This window comes from Anas platyrhynchos, chromosome 2 (assembly GCF_047663525.1).
Source record: "Anas platyrhynchos isolate ZD024472 breed Pekin duck chromosome 2, IASCAAS_PekinDuck_T2T, whole genome shotgun sequence".
In the NCBI taxonomy this organism is placed as follows: domain Eukaryota; kingdom Metazoa; phylum Chordata; class Aves; order Anseriformes; family Anatidae; genus Anas; species Anas platyrhynchos.
The window spans coordinates 61,115,001-61,128,883 of NC_092588.1; the positions used below are offsets into that span (position 1 = coordinate 61,115,001).

The window sequence follows — 13,883 nt, forward strand, 5'->3', positions numbered from 1 at the left end:
GAAAGCTGTTCCAAAAGCCCAAATATAAAATATTGGGTAAATTCGTAGGCTTGCAAAGATGCTATGGGTACTCTGCGTCCTCATTAGTGCAGGAAGCTGCAGGCCATACTGAAGTCTGCTCTGAGATGTTAAACACAACATGAGCTAATTTATGACAATATATAGATGATGAACAATTTCTTGGTAGGCATGGAACAGCATTTAACTTAAAAGTGTGAATTTTATGCTGGGGTGTTAGGCATTAGAGCTAGTTAGAAAGATTTATACTTAAAATCGATTAATTAATTAAATTAATATTTAATTATAATTAAGCAATACGTATAGTCCTTCTATTCCTTCTCTTTGATATTTTGATGAACTGAAGTGCTACACGGTGAAGATCTGATTAAAAAAAAAGGGAAAAAGATTATGCAGGAATCTCTATTGTAACAATTGCGCATTACCTCAGTAATAATATTACTGATGAACATTTTACAGTAAAATTCAGAATTTGTTATATCAGTCAGGATGTATGCATTTTTCATGTGAAACATAGGGATTATTAGTATGGATTTTCATTCTGCTTTTCCTGTTTCGAGTTTTAATCTGTCATAATCACTGATGGCTAGAAGTGACACATGAAAGGGGGCACCAAAAATGTTTTGTACCTAGATACTGTTTTATGATACTCTCATCGATGAACCAAATTTTCAGAAAAGCCCCAAAGCCTGTCCAATTCTATGATTCTGTGACAATTTCCATCTGTGGTTTTCATGATCAGATTTGGGTCCACAGAACAATGATACGTAGTTCGTCCTATTTTGAAGTGAAAATTAATGTGTGCCAATCATATTTCATAGCCTAGCTACCTGGCAGAGGTTAATCAGAGTTTTTAAGATCCCATTTTAGTGCAGGGGTCAGGCTGCCATGGAGGTCTGGAAGGACTTGCATCCCTCCACACAGCACGGGGCCCAAGACTCCTGCACCGTGCTGAGTCTGGCGGGGAGCTGCGGTGCCCACGGGCCTGGCTCGAGGTAGCGGTGGATGGGAGAGAGTAGCCGGTCCCTGTGGTGTCCCCTGGGGAGCCAACCCACTCCTGGGATGGTCTCTTGCTTATATTAATGCTGCCCAAAAACACAGTGCTTCCCCAGAAAGTCCATGTGTTAGCGTGGCTGGTTATGTGGGAATAAACGACATGGAGGTTTCCACCCCTCCATCTTCACAGGAGGACGTAGCAATTTGACACTTGACCTCTTAACCCAGGCATCTTTTGTAGAAACCGAATTTCCTTCCCCACAGGGAAGAATCTGAAGGAGACTCTTAGTTTCAATGAGTTCAGCGTCATTGCCCCACAGGCCCCCTCTCCAGCGTTACTGCGAAAGGAGACAATTTGGCTCCAAAGGACTAACATGATTCTTTTCTAAAAAATATTCTTTTAATTTCAGTTGTATCTGAGGTTATTGAGTCCATATCTGAGGCTAGCAATATTAATCCGTAATGAACTTCCACGTGGCCTTTATGGGATGAAATTGCCTTGCATGTTAGTACATTCTGAGTAAAAATATTGCTGTGAAATGATAGACCGTATTTATAGCCAACAGGGCGAAATCTTAGCTTCTATATATAAAAAAAAAAATAAAAAAATAAAGAGAGCATTTACACACTTTTAATGAGTAGTGAGCTTGCCAAAATCTCTCAAATTGTTCCAGAGGTTTGGAATGAAGAATTGTCATTTGAAGATGAGCAATACGAGTTCTGCTGCAATTTCAGTAGCAATCCCCAGACCTGTTTTCTTTATGTCATGAAAACTTTAGAAACATAAACAGTACTGAATTGCCACTGGTATTGAATAATGTGGCTTTTATTGTTGCTTGGGCTCTTCAATATATTCAAGAAAATAATTTAATACTTATTAATAAAGAGAAGGTAACTAAAGATGACTCTGATCTAGTCTGTTGAAAATTTCTCAGTATCCTTAATTTGTTAGTAAATTCAATATATTTTATTTAAGCAGAATCACATATACAGTATATTAACTTTTTTTCCAGGCAATCTTTACTCAGCACAGAAAGGCCAGATGTATGGGAATTGTAAAAAATCAGGATATGCATAAAAACTGTTCAAGTGCATAAAGCAGCCCCATCTGGAAGACATCTAACAGAAATGAAGTTGTACAAAACCATTCCATTGATAATAAAGCTAATTTTTATGGGTCTGACAAGTATGTAATTATGTTCAGTGGTGCTTTTCAGATTTTATCACAGTCAATAAACCGCAGTGGTAATTTCATTCCCATTTGACATATTTACATGGAAACATTTGATTGGAGGAATTAGTAACCCTGAAAGCCTTGATAGATATGTTTTAATGATCTGTGACCTCCGCAGTCCCTCATCTGTTTATTGTTGCAACAGGCGAGAAGTCGTTCCTCTGTGACCTTTGTGGCTTTGCCGGCGGGACACGTCATGCCCTCACCAAGCATCGGAGGCAACACACAGGTCAGTAAAACTGTCTTTACTCCTTGGTATATTTTCTCCAGCAAGGCAGTCCCTCTACGCTGGGGAGTAAAGCAAGTCAAATAGCACATTACAGCGCAAATAATACATTGGCTCACTGTTTACTTTGGCCTTTTTTTTTTTTTTTCTTTTTTTGTAGAATCTGTGTGCCCAAGGTCTGCATCAAATATGTTAGCTATGAGTTTGAATAATTGCTTTTGGGGGTATTTTTGGTGTTTTTTCTAAAGAAAGTAGAACTGTAAAGAGTGGTTTTCTTCTTTAAATGAACACTAAGTATATTATTTTTTTTCCAAGGCCCAAATAGATTACCTACTGTGAAGATTTTGCAAGAGTCTGCTAGAATGTCCCTGGGTGAAAGTTAGAGACTACATATAGATTAATCCATTATTTTGGAGTGAGACAATGTTGAAAGCTAGTGTTGTTTCATTTGCCCTTTCATGATTTTAAGATAGTTTGTAATTAATAGATGCTACCTTAAAAGTTACCACACTGTTAGCATGTAAAGCAGGATTTATCTCCCAGAATTAGTAAAGCTTTCCTACCACCTTGTTATAAAAATTTAATATCAGATAAAATTAAATTGGTTCTTAGCTTCAGAAGACCAGAAAAAGTGTAAGTATTAAACATTTATTAATACATTTTACACTAATTGTGGTTTTTAGCAGTTCCTAGTAAGTATTTGATTATTTGAATAGATTTTGTTCAAACAGAGGCAGAAGCATCACTGCTTAAACCACTGCAGTTTTTGTTTTACTGACTAGCATGAGAATAATATAGTATCAGGAATTGCTGTATGAGTTAAGTGACCATTGTCTAATGTACAGTGGAAAGAAATAGCTAACAAATGAGAAGCTGTAGTTATATCATGAATTTTCCATGGATTTTTCAAAGGAATCTCTGTGGGAGATTTTATTATATCCCTGAATAATCCTAATTCAGGACACTTACCATCAAAATGCTTAATTTCCTGGAGAGCAGCTACTCTCTTTCTTGAGAGCCTGAAGCCATGTTTTTTTACCCCGTTTTCAGTTTATTAAGGCAACCATGTTTGGAGGAAGTCTGATGCTTGCAGAAAGGCAGGGATTTTGGTGTTGATCTGGAAATACTTTTGAAATGATTTTCTTTGTATATAAACTATGAAGGCCAATTTTGTCCTATAATTCTAACTAATAATCATACTTCTGAATTTTTCTTCTGATAGCAAGGAACATACATTTGCAATACAGTACTGCCCCAGTCAGTTCCTATTTACTGCAAGATGGTTGTATTTTTAAAATGTCCAAGAAGAAGCATATAAGTATAATAGCTTTTGTAGTAAAACAGTCCATGAATGGTAATGAGCAATTGTAACCACTGGAATAAAAGTTGTGTGCTTCAGTTGTACCTAATAGTGTCCATTTTGCTGGAACTTTGAAGAATTTTCACACGTTGACTGAAGTTTACCAAATCTGGACTGAGAATGAAAATTATTTTATTTTATTTTATTTTTAGTACGAATAAATCGTTGTTATCAATTGGAAGGGAACTGTCTTTTGCTTTTTATTGGCCTGCCATGTGGTACACTGAGATCATGTCTATGTGTAGAACTCATGGTGAGTGCAGCCACACAGATGGTAAACAGTGATTTCAGAATGGAAAAGTGGAACAAATGGATATGCTTGTCTTTACACGTCTTGTCTTTACCTTCTGTGTGAGTACATATCTAATTTATCAGAAATGTAAACCCTTATCATAGGTTATATATTTATGGGTTTTGTATCAGTAGGCCACAAGCTAATAGAAAAACATATTTCATTATTTCCTGGATTATATCTAAAATTAGGCTGAAAAACAGTATGTTCTTCATGAAAAGCTGTCCACATTTTGGATAGTGTTTTGCCCTTCTTTTACCAGTTTGGTAGAGGCTTTTGTGCTATGATCACAGGGATTCACAGGTTATAGATCATGAAGCTTGCATCTAGCAGGCATAACTTTATATTTTATGTCAGGACTGGAGGCTCGTTATTACTTTGCTATTAACTTTATACTATACAGGACAGTATCTCAGAGGCAGAGGGATCTATCTTTTTGGCATTTATCTGCCTCTGTGGCACAAACAATCAGAGATGATTCTTTAGCAGAAAAATTATCTGTAGCTTCTATTTGTTTCAAGGAGAATGACACAATCCACCTTTGTCTGCACTGTTGCACTTACATGGGTTCCCTTGTATTTTCATCCAGTGCACAACTTTATTTCAGTTCTTAGCTGCACACACTCCTCTTTGTACCTGTATTTTTTCTTCTGTGTCCCCAGTTGACACAATTTTCCCTGAGCAGAATGCCAAAGCAAATTACAGTCAGGTTTGAAAGGGATAGGTATCAAAAATGGTCTAAATGGCTTAAATAATTCCCTACTGTAACACAAACTGTCGAGGGGGCTGACAGAGAACATCCTCCAATCCAAGATTTACTTCTATCACCTGTCAGAGACCTTTGATTCAAGGGCAAATGAGCAAATCCTCAGAGGTAGTTGAGGAGTCTTGACCAGCTTAACAAGCCTCCTCTCATCCCAGCCTCAAGGTCTGAGGTGTCCTGACACCCCCAGAGAAACGTTCAGCTGCTCTGATAGATATTTGACACAAGAGGGGAACTGGCTGTAGGACTGGTCACTTAGACTTTTGATGCTCTTGCTTCTTACTCTATTTCTTCTCTTTTTAGACAAGATTATTTTTAACCAGATTGTTTAATTCATATTTTGTCCCAGAAAAAAAAAAAATCAAAACCTGCCCTAAGATAGGAAGATAAATAATGTTGCAAATGTTAGTGTTGGCTGTATTTAGAATGAGTTGAATTCTACAAAGCATTTAAAGGATTATCAGAATTTTATAATATAAATAGTAAATAACCTCTAAATCATCCATCAAAAAAGATGCATGAAACATAAGTGCTGTATCATGTATTTTAAATACTTCTTCTTAATCAGAATAAACTATAAAATGACAGGGGGGAAAAAAAAAGAAAAAAGAAAATAGAATTGTTTCTGGCTTGAAATAAAAACATGAAAACAATTCTTAATTTTAATTTTGTTGTTGTTCTTGTTACTGTTCTGCTCTCCTTCTTTGTTTGACTTCATTTCAGTATCACAGTAGTTTTAGCTTCTTCTACATTTTTCCCAGTCAACCTCCATTTTGTACTGTCATAAGTGGCTCATTCCAACAGTGCTGATCAGTCACAAGCTGTGTTCTGTTGTGTGAAACTCCTGCTTTATGTTAGTTAGTACTCCTGCAAATTGCAAAAACCCCATCCTCATCTTTTACACAATAGCAGGCTACAGCTGCTTCTCAGGTCATTTGTGGTGGCATCTTCCTGGGAACCACAGAAGTCCATCACAGTGGTAGTGTTAGAGGGTAAGTACACTTACTGTACCCAGCAGCTCTATGGGAGTTACCCTGAACCTCTGGAAATGCTTAGGCAGATTGTGTCTTTGTTCAAATATTTTCATAACTTTTTGAAGATGGTGGCTTACATCATACAGATCACTGTATGATCGGTTCTGCTCACTCATTTCAGTCTTGCGCTTCTCAAGACATTTACAGGTCAATGTAATAAAGAAAGAAAATTTAATAATATATGTGTTTTTATCCAGATGAGTGACTCACTTTGTGTTTCTATTTCTCAAGTGAACTGCTCTTTGACTTTAATGTGTAGCTACATTACTCAGCATTGAATTTAATGTATAATGTATCCTCATCCCTTCAACTTCCCCACCACAGCTTAAAAAAATAGTGTTGAATACCACAGAATATGTAGCACAGTTAAGGCAACTTACCGCTCTTTTCAACAGGACATGAGGTGAAATTTGAAGAGGATCTGTGTTGTTCTTCATTGCGCTTTGTGCCAACATTTTCAGCACGGTGTAGAACTTAATTCGAACAAACTTCTAGCCGTAAATGACACGAAAACCCTGGGTATCTTAAAAACTTTCTCTCTACTTAAGAGAAATTGTCAAGTAGATCATTTTTCCACCCCTTTGGGTTTGTTATAAAAAAACAAACAAACAAACAAAAAGTAATTAAGGATGAAGTTATTTTTGTATGTCATATGCAAAAAAAAGATGACCAAACTAAAAGCAAATAGAACTTGCTTCAATATATTTCGGTCTTCGTTAGCAAGCCTGGAAGTGTCCTCCCAGGGAACAGTCTCAAAAAAAGCTAGAAATTGTTGGAAATAAGAAGAAAACACCTGTAGCCTGGAAGCAGAAGGCCACATTTTGAGGTCTACTCATTCCTTAGGACAAATAAAACTTCTGGGATTCTTTCTGTCCTGCATAGCGCATCCTATGAAAGACAAAGAGGACTAAAAGCAATGGTTTCCTTTTGAGGAAAATTTCTTCCATCTTGCTAAGATTCTGATAAGTCATTGAAGACTTTTAATTTGAAGGCATCATTAGACTTATTTATTTTTCCCTTCATTTATATAAAAGCTGGATCTTCATATAAATGCTTGTATAATATATGGGTGGAAATTGTCTGGACAGTCATGATTGTAAATAAAATCTTCACTTTGCCATCCCCAAGTAAGCATCTATCACCAAGATTTGTAATTTTTGTTATTGTGTTATTTCATTTTTCCTCTAAAAATTATATGTTGAGAACATAACTGCACATAGAAATTTATGATTACAGCAAGGTATGCTCTGTGTCCTGAAAAGCTCATCATCAAAGACAGAGAACTAAAAAGAGGTAATTTAAGAGAAAAGAGGAAGGAAGAAAGAAAAGGAAAGCTGTAATTTGGGATGAAAAGATAAGACGGATGCTTAAAGAAATCAGTGCAGAATTTGAAGAGAGGCAGGAGGAAAAAAAGCCTTAGTCATGATTTTTTAAGAGTAGTAGAATGTGCAGAGCTGAGGCTGACCGGCTTAATAACTGCCTGTTATGTACAGAGTAGTGCTCCCCACCATTTCACCCTTTTATTGATTTCTTTCGCAAGCTTTGTTGGAGCTGAAATTTTGTGTGTCAGGTGACTTAGACAATTAAAGTACCTCAGAGGTTGCTCACAGTATTCTTGTCAAAAAAGCAAAACCATTTCTTCTTTTGTGATGCTCTAGCTAGAAATCATGCTTTTTGAAAGTGCTTATGTTAAAAACAAAACAAAACAACAACAAAAACACACAAAGATACTTGCTCTTTAATTTTGGAAGGTGTGTCCTTCCTTTTTTTCCCACAGAGCTTCTTGACCATCAGGGCATTCTGGGGCACCTGTCCTTCTCTTTGTGGGTTTGTTATTGATAGAGCTAGGGGTGGTGAGGCATGAAGTTTTCCATACTGGTAAGGGCTGGTGGCTTTCCTTTTTAAATCTTTAAATAGGTAGAATTTGTCCTTACCCCCACATTTTTCAATACACTGTTTTATAATTATTGAATGCAATATTATTTTAAAATACTGTCGTTATTGCTTTTTTGATTTCTCTGGTTTTAATTTTATATTAATTGACTGGGGCTGAGGGAGAATCCTTCTGAACTGTGTAATGGCAGCCTGTATAAAAGTCAAATAAAGTTCGATGGCTGAAATGTCTGGGGGCGGGGACTGGAGAAGGAAAATTGGGGACACAAGGACAGATATAGAACATTTTCTCCTGAAGATAATAAAGAAAAAGAAAATGAGTAGTAAGAAGTACTGCTGCTACAGCTCTTCAGACCAACCCTGCCCTCAACCCAGAGAAATACCTAATCTTTTAGATTTTTTCTAATGTACATACCGACCTGGTTAATTTTTCAGTAAAAATAAATACTATTCCCCTTGTGCAGCTGCTAAGAATTATAGGCCATGCTAGGCAGTCATTTTTTTCCCCAGTTTAGTTGGCTTCTGTTGTGTGGTACTGCTGTGATGTATTTTCTGTCAGGTGAAATTTATACATCGTCCACTTGACAGGAGCAGTTAGCCACAAGGATTTCCTGAGGAGAAACTTCCTGGAGCAGTAGGCGAGGATTATCATTTTTCTTCTGGTCACGATGGACTTTCCAAGCCCTCCCGGCTTCCACGGGCCCTCACTCATCTGTCAGCTCCTCTGGCCCTGCCCCAGCACAGCAGCAGCCCTTCCCCAACGCGTCCTCCACCAAATGGCAAACTGAAAATCCACGCTTAGTTCAGATCTGCTTTTTAGCAAGGGGGCGAGCTCGCAAGGTTCAAATGCGTTTTAAATGAAAGAATTTAAAGTAAGCATCTATGCTACCTAAAATGCCTGTAGCTTTGCTACTTGGGCTCGAGAATGTTGCTGTCTTCCATGCTGGAAGGTAAAATAAATCAGACAGAGGAAATCTTCGGTTCAAGAACAGGTTGTGTTGCTAGGGAGTCCATGGCCTCCCAGAGAGTTTAATTGAAGATGAAGCCAATACCATTCGAGCTGCTGGGAGAATCAGTTTCTCCTGAACAGAGAGTCAGTGTCTGACAAGAAAACCCCATTTGGGGCAGAAAGACATACTTTCTAGCAGTCTCAATTTGTCCAGCATAGAGGCTTCTGCATTGTGTCCTGCCCCTTCACCTTTCCATGTCCCATGAAACAATAAGTGAAAAATAGTAGGTGAAATTCTCTGCCGCAGCTGCTAGGAGCAATTATTCCAGCTCTTTATGGCGCTTTCAGAAGCTGCTCCATTGTCCATCCTTACAGGCTTTTCAGGCCCAAGGACCCTGCATTTCTTTTTTTGCTTGAGAGGGGGAAAAAGCAATCTCCAGAAATGAGAAATGCAGATTTCTGTGTCTGCTCGGAATTCTGGCAAAGTCCCTGTGGAAGTCCTGATTGTCTCGTGCTTTTAGCAGGCTTGGAAAATCTGGCTTGGAGGCATGGCTGCTCGGGAGTGCCCTTTGGTAGTCATGTGTCTTCTGCTGGCGATGGGTTTCTTGCTGTCACTCTGAAAAACTGCAGGTTGTGCCTCCTTAGAGACTTAGGGTTCAGTTTTGAGGCCTCCTATTCTAGACCTCTGAACAGTGTACAAGGTAGGTGTCTGTCCCTCGCAGTTTTAATTAGACTTCTTAAGTTAGGGATGTTGATTCCTTATGTAATCTTTAAGATATAAATACTTCTGAAGGCTTCCACAATACGATCAAGATTGCCTATGTTAGGAGCTGCCTTCTGTCTTCTGCATACAAAAAGGAACCCGTCTCCTCTCTAAGTGGTAATTATATGTGCCTTTAAGCCACACAGAGTATTTCTGGTGCAACTAGTTGGAAAAATGGGATGCAGGTGTCTTAGCTGGGCTTCACAGTATGTGTATCTGTCATGAGATTTTATCTTTGTGCTCTCAGAGGGCTCCACCCCTCAACTGGAATGGAAAAATACTCTTTTTACATAATAACTTATAAGCTAGAGTTGAGATCTTTATCTTTCTTTAATTAGTAGTCCTCTAGAATTTTTCAGTGCTGTTGTACATTCAGCAGAGATTGAATTCTAGTCTTCTGAAAATATTTAGTCTATTTTTTTCCCCATTAACCTTTTAAGTCTTTTTGCTGAAAGTTTCCCACTTTTCAGAAAATCTTCACAAGGACAGAAGAACAGCAAGCAAGAGAAGGGGGATGGAGTACTGAGTTGTTTCATATTCTTAGCCCCAGTTTATGCATTAAAAATGTTGGAGCAGAGATATATTAAAAAAATAATAATATTTTTTTCCTAGATGTATTCATTTCTGAGCACTGAATGCAAGCTCCAGACTGATTTCTCACCTTCTGTCTCTAAAAACATTTCTTTCTAGTCTGTGCATGGGCCCAGCTTCAACAGAAGACACAGGGTGCGAGGAATGCCTTTCTCCTGGTGAAGATATTTTCATGACATAAGGCCCATGTAACTTGGTTACCCTGTTTCATACAGTTCTTCCTCCTCCTTTTTTGCTGTTATAACACCACATGGGAAGTCAGCTGGTGTCAGAAGTGTATATGCCATAGTAAGAGTAGTATTTTGTAATGTATACGTTGTATTTGATAATGTATTTTTCATTTGCTGTTGTGATCTATACATGGACTAAAACCTGTCCCAAGGGGGTTGCCAGAAATTTAGATTTGTTTTCCTTTTCTGTTGATGAAAATTGATAATGCATATCTTCTCTTGTCACCTTCTAGGAGAGAAACCATTCAAATGTGATGAGTGCAACTTCGCTTCCACAACACAATCGCATCTGACACGACATAAGCGTGTCCATACTGGAGAAAAGCCTTACAGATGTCCCTGGTGTGACTACAGGTAATGAGTCATTAACTAAAGCATGATGAGAGAAGGGTTAAGGTGATCAGATGAGGTTCATTTGAAGTCACCAATAAAAATATATTGCCATTAAAACACCATCAGGGCAGCAGTAATTGCATATTAAATTAGGAGCTAAATTTAAAAACTTAGTCTTCAGTATTTAGGTATTACTTTATAAAGAAAAACAAATGATGGGAAACCTTTTAGTGGTAACACTGCATTGCTAATGTTGAGTGTTTGTTTCACAGCTGCTCTGGTGTCTGTTAGAATTCTCCATGGTGAGACCGCTTATCTGCATTGCCTTTTCAAATCAGTTGCTGTTTTGAAATTTTTCTCGGTTGAGTTGCAACCATTTCACCAAGAAAGGAAAAGTCCCCTAAAAGGCTTAGCAACCTAAATACTCATCAGACACTTATTAGAACTGGAAGCAACTGGAGCTAGTTAAAGAGCTGCAGTCTTTTTTTCTGGTTCAGTTTTCCTTCTCCTTGCCAGCCAAGCTGATTGGGTGAGAGTGGCTGTAGGGTGGTTGTTGCATGGCAAAATCTCCCATGTTACACCACGAAAACCCACCCTCTTAGAACAGTAGATTAAGTTCTCAGAAACCACATGAATGGGCAGGTGAAATTACTTGTGGTGCTCACCCCAAGTGTCTTTTGTTCGTTATAGGCTAGTTAATAATGATCTCATATTGCTTCGTTAGTGATTCTTTAGTTTTCTTATACATACACTCCCTACAGTCTTTAATATCTTGCAGTGAGGTGGATTGTATGTGTGCATTATAAAATAATCCATAGATGTTGTTCATAAGTAATTTACAAGAGTTGACATTCAAAAACTTTTTAAAAAATTGGTATTTTATTTGATAAATAGTATATGACTATGGAATTAGATGCATGTGCTGTGATGCATGCACGCGAGAGGAGAAAGTTAAACATCTGATTATACCACTGTAGAATTTTGTATTTTCTTTTAATGCTGAGCATACAACTGTAATGTTCTTTTAGTATAAGTTTTAATGTAGTTTCCTAAAACAAGATTGTATAACAAAGGCTAGCCACTCTCATAATACCTAGTTTCAAAGTATTTATGATCCTCTTTAAAGAAAGCTTCTGTACAGAAAGCTTCTGCAGATATCGTGTTTTCTGTACAAAAATTTTTGTTGGTCTGTGCATATGGAGCAAATGTTCTGTGAACTCTTACTGAGCTCCCATTAAATTACTGCCTAGAACTGTGGAGAAATGAATTTGATAACCTGGAGGGGGTGGCTTCCCTTTCTGTGCTTCTACCTTATGGCATCCTCCCCCCCCTTTTTTTTTCTCTCAAAAAATGAATGTTTCTATTGGCTTTGCTACGTCATTTAAGGACAGGTGTTGTTTTATTCATCAAAATGGTTATGTTAAAAAATCTGTGTTGAAGCAAGTGAGAGCATATATGTGATAGCATGACATGCTGTGCAGCAGTGAAGGTAACAGGGGTGCTGTGTCTTTGAGCCTGCACGTTTCGGAAGGCTTAATCTTGTGGTCATCCACTTCTCATGGTCAGGAGGAATGGTCTTGCTACAGAGCTAGGTAGAGAGGTGAGGTGCAGGGGGTTTGAGGTTCTGACGTGGAGACACTACAGAGTGGGAGCACTGTGGGTATGAATCAAAGTTTGCAGTTGTGGGTTTCTTACACTTGCACAATGAGTGGATGTAATTCCCCTGCTTAGTATGACAAAACAACTTCAATGCTCTGTGCAGTGAAAGACAGGAGATACTTTTCGTCAGATGGACAGTCTTCTGTATGGGATAGGAATTTCAAGAAATGACAGGTTTTTACAAGTATTTTATTATATTGGATGTTATTAGAATAGAAGAAAACATAACTTAGTCATTTTATCAGGATTAACAAGAAATCTCTAAGACCCCCTGCCTGTATATTATTGAAAAATAAATGCTTCATGATAACAGGATGCTAGTTTCCATTCCTCATAGGCCAATTTTGACTCTTTGGAGGCTGAGCTCTACAGATACCAGCTGATGCAGCTTTGATTCTGCAGGAAACTCGTTCTGAGCTCAGCTGCAAAACATCTGGCAGGGATGCAGCGCTGAGAGCTGTGCTGCTGCTGCTGCAAGCTCACAGAGGCAGCGAGGCACTTCGTGTAGCCGCGGAGGAGCCAGCAGAGGGGCTGCTGTATTTATTAGCCCAGCAGTCCTGCTTGTGCCTGCCAGTTTCCACTGTCCTGGGATATTAGGCAGCCTTGTTGGCAAATATGCTTTATGTGCTCTGCCCAACTCTCTCTTTTTTTTTCTCCTTTTTGTTTTAATACATTTTTAAGGAACTCACACCTTGCCTCCTTGTCAGCTCAGCTAGTGCTACCCGTTTTCCTGAAAAGGTATTAGCAACCCTGTAAATCATGTCCTTCACACCAGTTCAGCAGATCGTACTTACTCGTGTGAGTGTCACCTACAGAAAACCTGAAATCGAGATTTTAAATTCTGCTGGCCCGGTGATGAAATTCACCCCCGTGCCCGGAGCCTGAGTTCTCACTTTGGTGACTCCAGCTCAGCCGGCGTGCTCTGAGTTCACCCAGGCTGTTTCAGATGATGCTGTTGGGTGTTGCTTGGCAACTGCAGACTCTTTAACGACCTTTGTAGCTTCGGCGAGAGGAATATTCCTCATCTTGCGCGTGGATCTGGAGCAGAGCACTGTTGGTGCTATCACCACACCTCCTTCCACTGGTCGGTGGAGTCACCTCTGTATTCTATACTTTGGGACACTCGAATAAACAAGCTCCGAATACAAGATGTTGTAATTATTCCTGTCCGGCTCGGTGGGTTCTTAGAGATGCTTTCAAGCTTTTGAGTTCTTCAGGAAGAAATTGTGAAGTTACCTTGCAAAACCTCTTGCCTCTTGTCTACTGAACGAGAGGCTAGTTGACCTGAGCTAGAAGTACGGAAAGGCAGGCTATTAAAAGAAGTGAATCTGAATTTAGGAACTGTTAGGAAAATCTGAATCATTTGTGACTATACAGGCACCTATAACTTTTTTTTTCTTAGCTGCAAAAACTAAAGTGAAATAGACTGTAAGATACCATGGGGGAAAAGATCTTGGCTGCATGAAACAGAAAAGGGAATTTGTTCCCTCTAACACTCAGCATGGGAAAGTCTTTTTGTAACTAGGAACAGACATGAATGGA

At 38.6% G+C, this 13,883-nt stretch overlaps 1 protein-coding gene across 3 annotated transcripts in view; it reads left to right on the forward strand.

Moving 5' to 3' along the window:
* ZNF407 (zinc finger protein 407) overlaps positions 1-13,883 on the forward strand; it is a 333,603-nt gene that overhangs the window by 196,426 nt on the left and 123,294 nt on the right. For all 3 annotated transcript variants that reach the window (XM_027451888.3, XM_027451889.3, XM_072034832.1), the window contains 2 exons: positions 2,394-2,477; positions 10,583-10,703. In XM_027451888.3, coding sequence (XP_027307689.3) covers positions 2,394-2,477; positions 10,583-10,703 — 205 coding nt within the window. The remainder of the gene's footprint in view (positions 1-2,393; positions 2,478-10,582; positions 10,704-13,883) is intronic.